General features: G+C 35.0%; 1 protein-coding gene across 1 annotated transcript; it reads left to right on the forward strand.

The window, feature by feature from the left end:
• Positions 1–447: 447 nt before the first annotated feature.
• On the forward strand, positions 448–1,153 carry LOC148562654 (protein FAR1-RELATED SEQUENCE 5-like). Its single transcript, XM_088490947.1, has 3 exons — positions 448–756; positions 895–990; positions 1,088–1,153. Exons 1-3 carry the CDS (start codon positions 448–450, stop codon positions 1,151–1,153), a joined length of 471 nt encoding a protein of 156 aa, XP_088347073.1.
• The last annotated feature ends 7,324 nt before the right edge of the window (positions 1,154–8,477 follow it).

Below are 8,477 nucleotides of genomic sequence, written 5' to 3' on the forward strand. Positions count from 1 at the left end.
ATTTTGCCTAGTTGGGGTGAGATCGAAGAAATGTTATTATTGAAAAATATTTTTCCTATGCTATACATACATTATGTGGTAGTATTTGTACATTATCCATTTGATAAGAAAAGAGTTAAAGTTAGTTTTACAAATCTGTGTTGTGTCATAATGCAAGATGGAACGTATGATATGGGAGTTGAGGTAGATGAAGCTCTTGTGCAGGTGGAGGGGATAGCGGGTGGATCCCCAAACCAGTTGATAGGGCTGGAAGGTATTACTGTAGACGATGTTCTTCAAATAAAATTCAGCACTTCTAAAGAAGTAAGTGGTTTCTACAACAACTATATTCGACTAAAGGATTTTGCATCAAGGCAAAGGAATAAAATAAGGAATAGTACAGGGGAGATTGTTAGATAATTTGTATGTAACAGGTAGGGTTTTCCAGAGAAGAAATGGTTGGAAAAAATGGATCAGAAAATGGAGCATAAGGTAGTCACTCGTTGTGGGTGTCTCGCTGAGATGAGGATTAAGAGAAAAGATGGAAGCAAAAAATGGTACGTGTCGTGGTTCGTTGATGAACATAACCACGAGATGGTATCTGGAGAGATTGTAAATTATCTTAGGTCACATAGGAAGATATCGGAGGTCAAGATTGCTCAGCTGACTAGTATGAGGGGAATTGGGATTAGCATTATGAAGATATACGCATCCTTTGCAGCACAGCTTGGAGGTTTTAATAAGGTTCCTTTTACGAAACAATACATGTATAACGAGGTTAGGAAACAATGAGAATTTCAAGGTGGAGATGTGAATGCTGCGATTAAGTTTTTGGAAGGGGTTGCTCGTGTAGATAGTAGAATGTTTTGGCGGTATAAGGTGGAATCGAAGGAGCACTTGCACGATCTTTTCTAGAGTGATGGTCGTAGTCAGAATGATTATGCTATTTTTGGAAATGTGCTTGCTTTTGATGCAACTTATGGACATAACAAATACAATCTACCGGTGGTGGTATTCTTAGGGGTTAATGATCACAACCAAACCTGTGTTTGCCATGGCAATGGCTTCATGTGAGTCTCAAGAGTCATATATTTTGGTTTTGCAACAGTTTCTCGATTGCATGCAAGAAAAACCGCCAATTTCAGTGATCATAGCTGGTGATCTTGCCATGTGAATAGCCATACAAGATATTTTTCTCCAAGCTCATCATAAGATTTGAGCATGACATCTTCACAGAAATGCAACACAGAATATATGTGATCCACATTTCACGCAATTGCTACGGCATTGTATGTCGGCAGACATGGAGACTGAAGAATTCGAAATGCACTGGCAGTCAATGGTCGACGAGTGTGGCATTTTTGATATAGAGTGGGTGAAGGACTTGTATAGAAAAAAGAATTCTAGTGCGACCGCCTACATACGAGGGAGGTTCTTTGCCGGTATAAGGACCACATCTCGTTGTGAGTCGTTACATGCTAAGCTTGGGAGGTTTGTTGAGAGTAGGTATGGAGTATTAGAATTTGTTACTAACTTTCAAAAGATGTGTAAATTTTCTTCGTGACAATGAGGATGAGCTCAAATTTAGGTCATGCTATGGATAGGACAGGTCGCATGCATGAGTGATGAGGACTTCAAGAAATACTCTAAGAAGTTTCTAAGTGATGCAGTTGTATTGAAAATTAAGTACGGCCTGAGACCCACTGAACCTATCGTGACAAGCGGGTTAGTCCGTCAAGGGATAAAGGACCCGGTCTATGTTAGAACGAAGGGCACCAAACAATATTCCCAGGCCTCTCTGTCAGTTGGGAAGAAGCAACAAAAGTGTAGCACATGTGGCCGACTTGCACATCGAAGGACGCAATGTCCCAATGCACCAAGCCAGGCTTCCTTACGGCCAATAGATGAGTCTGTGCTTAATAGGATGACTCAAGAAGTTCAGGTAAGTATAATATTGTTCTTAATGAATTTACTTTTGAAAACAAATTGGCTATGAAATTAAAATATTAAGATACATTAAAGATGGCATCTGATTTGTTTTAGTTTATAATTATTGACATTCAAGTTTATTATTCTCATATTTTAACAAGTGACTCTTGACTAGTGAAATTTTTTTTATGTTGGTGACATTTAAATTGTAAAAGAATCGATTAGGTGGTAAGGTTATAAAAATTTGAAGTTATTTTAAAAATTAGGTGGTAATACAATGACAGGACAAGCACTAACAGCACTTGAGTGCATATGTCTAAGCTTATTAAATGAGCTGTTAGGCTAACAAAAAAGGCTATTGTATCTGAAATAAGTTACCTTAAATGAGAATGGGATCATAGAAGACTACTAAGAAAGGTAGCATTAACATCAAAGAATATTAGGCAAGATTGGAGTACTTGAGGCATAAGATCTTACATCTTTTAAGTTTTACTACCATTGTCATCTTTCAAGGTTTGGTTTCATATGATCATTCTCAACCATTTGAATTAGTTTTAGTTGAGACAATATCTGACACAATTCAGGCTTACCTAAGTGTATGCATACTATCATCTGTTTTCCTGAATCATTAATGAAATACCAATCCTATTGAATCATCCAAAACTATTTTAGAACAATTGATTATTTTTATCGTTCTATTGCGCTAACGAATTTTCATTAAGAGGGTCTCTATTGACAACACTGTTCAACCACACAGTGTGACGAAAAACCAGTTCTGACCAGGAAACTAAAGATTAGTTCCGATCCTTCTGTTGTCCAAGCACCCATTTTTCTCGACTCTACGACATGTATAGGTGAATGTAGTCAGTTGTCGGAGGTTTGACCTTTAGAATAAATGAAGATATAACCTAAATAGTGTCGTACTAGGGTTACATTGCTGTGATACTCGACAAAGTTATAGTTTGGATTATTTGTGTTTACCTTTATTTAAAATGGATAAGTAGTTGAACTATAATGAATGCTTTATTTGTTGCATTAGATTGAGTTATGTAATCTGTCTGAATCATGCTTTTATATTCATTGGTGGAAGTTATTAAACTAAACATGTGACATTCCAATTTATTTAAGAATACTTGCATCACCTATGATGCTTCTGAATAATTAATTTGTGGTATAAATTGTGAACTATTCGTTATCAAACGGATTTAAGTTGTATCACCATATTTTGTTATGGTTCGAAAGATTTTTTTCTAATGTGTGTTCGAAAGACTTTTGACCTATACTTGTGTGTAGGGACGAATCTATATATTAGGGTGTGGGAGCAAGTGCCTACACAACTATTTAGAAAATTCTTGAGCAGTATATAACAATAATAATTATTTATCCCTATTAAATTCATTAATTTGACCTTGCTAGGATTTTTTTTACTCAATCCTTTGTACTTGATAGTCAACATGAGAGTTTCAGTTTAGATATGCATTTTGATGATTAATTTTCGAACTTAAATGAAATTGGTACTTTTCATTAGAAATTGGTTGAGAGTTGATAGAATATTGTTTATCCATGAATGTTTTTGCTTTTTAAAGTTAGCTTTAATTTTATCGTATCATCTGAAACAGTTGAAAGAACTTTCTAAAATATGTGTTATTATTTAAATTAATATTTTAGTATTTTAATTTGTAGTTACATAATTTAAAAACTTTATAAAAATTAGATTTTAATACTCTATTAGTTTTTATAGCTTCATCAAATTTTTATTTAGGTCCTTAAAATTTAAAAATTTGTAATTATGTCGAATTCCTATATTAGATAAAAATCTTTAATTAGGTTCTTTTTAACTTTTTTTAACATTTGTTTTTATGTTTAACGTAGGATGAATTATAAAATATATTAAAAACAAAATATTTTATAGTTAGTCTCTATTTTCTAAAAGATGACAACTACTAAGGATCTAATTAAATTTTTTTGTCTAACACAATGAATTTATTATAAAATGTTGGACTATAAGAACTTAATTATATTAAAAATGTCTTTAAAAATAGTAGTGCCGAATAGTTAAGAAAGATAAGTCACCTTTACTTTAAACATAATTAAAGATCCCAATTTTGCAAAACATAGACAATTCCCATAATTAAACTGTCTAATACCACATACCATTAACAGTACTGGTCTTCATGATTCAAAATACATATGCATAAATAGATTTAACAACAGTAAAACCTAAAGACTTATATCCCACACATGGTTCAAAAGAGGTAACTCTGAAAGAGTGTACTAAAGTTGGGAAATGTGGATTATGTGCTCTAACGGGGTAGCCTAGACCACTATTCTCCACACCAAAATAAGTAGAGCAACTAGTATTACACCTTCATATCATAACAAGCCTACATAATTGATTAACATTTTGCAATTCTAAGCTAAATAGACATAATCCATGTTTGCTACTTGATGCTGTGTAGAATGGTGCTCCATGCCGCTGTACTATTCAGTATTCAAGTCAACCTTGTTTAGAACCTCGTTGATCGGGAAGCGGATGATGTTTATAGTTGTCCTCATTCGCACCCTATCTAGCATTATCTATTCATGAAATCCACACAAAATTTAGGCTACGTTTGTTTATAGAGACAAGACACTGAGACAAGGATACAGAGACACAATCGTGTTTGACAGAGGAAACATGGACAGAGACAATGTGTCCAGAGATACTGAATTAGTGTATTTTATTTCCATCCTGACATGAAGGACACGGAGACACTAATAAATGACACAACTTATTTTTCATTTTTCTTTCATTATTCTTGTTAATTTTTCATAATTATATTTTTTATTATTATATTTTTTGTCTCAAATTTTTTGAGTGAAAAAAAAGAGAATAAATTGGATTTTTATAATTTATTCTAATTTATCACCAAATAGAATACAAGAACACAAAATTTTGTATCTCTGTCCTTTATGTCTTGTTCACAGTGTCTTGTCTTGTTTTGTTCTCAGAAACAAACGCATCCTTAGGGAACCAAATGAAACATCAGAAGAGGAATGCAACTTTTGTGACAACTTTAAAACAAAACTTGTATATCTTACCATGTTCCCTATGTCAGTGAGATTGAATTTGCCAGCCAGGTGCAGCCAATATAACATCCATGTTGCTAACTAAAAGTTGCCATTTATTTTCACCATAAATTATTCCACATTAGAGATGGTATCATTCTTCTGTAAACAATCATTTATGAGCTTGATTTTCTCATACCTGTCGGCTGTCATTCAGAGTAGGAACTCCTTGTGGATACTGAATAGGCCCCCATGTGGTAGGGTCAGGGGACACAAGGTGGAAGCTTCCAGCATTGCGGTCTAGCCTAAAAATATGTAATAGCACAATCATCTGAAAGGTAAAATAAAAATGAATTAACAAAGAGCTCCAATTACAATCTTATCTCATGAGGGAATTAGGTGTTGCGTTCAAGGTTTATCAATATAAAATAGATTTTCAAAACTCACTATGGTTGGCATGTTGCGTTCTCTCCTTTCTACTGTATTCGGTGCCTTGGTCACGTCAAGAGAGTATACCCTTGCATTTGATACATCTATAACCATCAGATACTATGAATGACTTGCTTCGCAAATTGGCATAAACACTTACAACTCATCATTTGAAATATACACACGAATAAAAATTTTCATCGTAAATTAATTTCACAGATACTCAAGTACAACAAAATTTTCATGATAAATATTACATGTTCCAATTGGGATGTTTCAGGCATCCATCGCTCAAGGTACCATTTGATGATGACCTCTAAGGGTTTTAGAAGGAGAATATCATTTGCTATTGTGGAAGAAACAAACCTATTACGAGGTGGTAATGCTCTTGAGACTCTCATGGAAGCCATTATAACAATAATATTCACAATATGCAAATTTTTTAAAAAGAAATCATACGTGAATGTATTCTTCGTGCCAAACATCTCAATCTTATATCTGATGCCAAAAGGAATTAACTCACATTATAATGGGGAACATAACGTGGACATAGAGAAAATAATTGCCCTAAAAAACCTCAAGTTGAGTGAATTTGAACAAGATCTCCCTGTGTAAAAATGGGTCAAGTGAATATATTTGTTAAGTAATTGCATACAAAAAAGAAAAACACAAAATCAAACCGTAATGTCAAATTGATGCAAAAGAAAGTACCCGTAGTCATCAGTCTCGTTAGTCTTCCGAAATATATAAGCAGCAAATCAGACTTCATCCGGCCTGAACTCTATGTCGAAGGCTTGCGCATAATAGAAACCAAAAAATCGCATGAACTCTTTGTTCCTTGAGTCAGGTTACTTATTACTATCAAATACTCTGATGTGCTTGCCTGTGGAATTAGAAAAAAAAAAGGGGGAATCATAGCTGTTTAAGAGCGGATGATGTGGGATACCTATGGGTGGACTGACTTGGGTTATGAGAGGGACTTGATTATTCACACACCCTCCCATCGAAAGGATTAGTCTCTAGGTTGGAATTTCAGCTGGATATAGAACACTGTCATTGTCTGTAAGCTCCATCTTGGGTAGCTTCATTAATCTAGGCCTACAAGGTGAAGCTAAAAACAACTCACAAACCTAGGTGTTGCAGTCCATGTGGGTTAGGCTCGGAAGTTGCATGACAGATTGCAGTATCTAGTTCATAAACCTTACATCATTTACAACAAACTGAACAGAGTGTGAAAAACATCGATTTTGGAGTATCTGAAAAATAAGGAGAGAGACTACAACTTTTTAACGTAACCTGTACCATCTCTGTGGATCTTATGACAGGTGAACTCCTAGCGACAGTTTGGGAGATTCCGACTTTTGGGACTCTAGTCGACCAATGCAGTTTGCGAGCTAGTAGGGGCTTCGAATTTGCTAGACGAGCCTTAGGCCTCGGTGTAGAATGTTGCTCATTGATGATAACATCGTCATCACAGCCTGGAGGATTGGGAACTATAATGTCAAACATCCCTCCTCAGCATTCTCCTACAATGCCTTTTCCTTTTTCATGCGAGTTGAGTATAGATGTGTCTATTATTTTTTCCACTGGCATAGGGACTTCACCGGCATGGCATTCATCAGTCTTAGAGTGCAGCTTTTGACCGGTTAATTGTGCTTGTAATGGGATGCTCATGGCTTGAGTATTGGTTCTAAGGATCCTCATCGTGAATGTTTCAGCACCTCCTTTAACATGGGTCAAAGAGTTATGAAGGTCAGTGAAGCTCCTCTCAATATTTAACTGGCACTTCTCAAATGGTTGCATGTTATCCTCCATGACAGTAGTTTTGACCTCAGTGTTCTACAGAAAAGGACAACTAGCGTTATGTTTGACTCTACTATTAGGGGATGAAGTTCCAAAATAAGTGACAAAATAAAATTATTCATGGTGAAATAATGAATGCGTACATGAAAAGTAATTGGGGGGGTAAGCAAGGGAAATGAGTCAATGCATAAAGTTAAAAAGCATTTTTTTTTCTATGTTGGAAGGCTTTGTTCCACCCCTATAAACACTACATGTGCCACATACAACAATGAAAATAAACACTAAGAATTTTCACGGTATACAAACTTGCACAATATCTAGCACCTTTTGGATCGAGGCTTTATCGACGACTTCAACAAGATCATTGGTAGAGTGCTTAGGCACAAATGGCTCCACCGACTGTTATAGAGTCATCTAAAACAAAACTGAGATTTGAAAAAGCACAACAACAACACAAACAACATTCGGCACGTCATCATTTAGTAAGTGATAATAAAATTAACCGAAATGAAAAGATAAAAGGTAGACACCTCACCCTTTGGATCATGAGCTCCAGATTCATGTTAGTGTTGTCTTCGCCAGAATGCACCTCGAGCACAAACGTGGGATTCAGCACTGGTACAACCCTACAACATAGACAGTTATGTAGTATGGTTAAGCCAAGAAGCATAACAAAGACTAGTGTGGTTGGGTATATGGTACGAAAAATGCACCCGAACTTAAAGCAAAAAGACATTAACAAAACACTTAAGGCATCATTGTGGAACTTACGCATCATCCCTCTAAGGCTCCTATGAGTCATCCGCAGAAAGTGGCCGATATTCTTCCATAGTCACAACTTCAGGACACAACAAATATTAGTAGACGACTAAAAGTAAGGGAGGGGGAAGATGTAGAATGGCGCATGAGAGCGTGTCTAAAATTCCCTATTTATAAGGCCAAGAGGGTTCCTTCAAGATAACTACAGTTGCTAACACTAGGCCTTCTATTGCTCAAAATTCATAGCCCATAATTGTTGGGTTATTCAAACGACATGATGCTTTTTTAACTTGAAAAACCTGTGATAAATAGAACCGACTTAATGTATAGTTGTTCAAATTTGTGGGTTCAACATCTCAAAATAAATGGATAGTATTTTTTTTTGAAGATAATAATTTAATTATTTTTCAACTAATATAAAATAAAATTCAAGTATTTTTTATTTTTATATTGGACGGAGTTTAAAAAATCGTTTTAATATTATAAAAATTTTAATGAATACAATTTTTTTATTAAAGTATTAATATATT

The sequence above is a fragment of the Arachis ipaensis genome, chromosome B6 (genome assembly GCF_059453495.1).
Source record: "Arachis ipaensis isolate K30076 ecotype BB chromosome B6, ASM5945349v1, whole genome shotgun sequence".
Taxonomy (NCBI): Eukaryota; Viridiplantae; Streptophyta; class Magnoliopsida; order Fabales; family Fabaceae; genus Arachis; species Arachis ipaensis.

What these genes read in the sequence shown, in the direction of transcription:
- LOC148562654 (XM_088490947.1), top strand. Translation starts at nt 448, where the DNA reads ATGGATCAGAAAATGGAGCATAAGGTAGTCACTCGTTGTGGGTGTCTC. An exon ending in AACAATACATGTATAACGAG is followed by an intron (nt 757 to 894) that starts GTTAGGAAACAA and finishes GATCTTTTCTAG; the next exon opens with AGTGATGGTCGTAGTCAGAA. An exon ending in AATACAATCTACCGGTGGTG is followed by an intron (nt 991 to 1,087) that starts GTATTCTTAGGG and finishes GTTTTGCAACAG; the next exon opens with TTTCTCGATTGCATGCAAGA.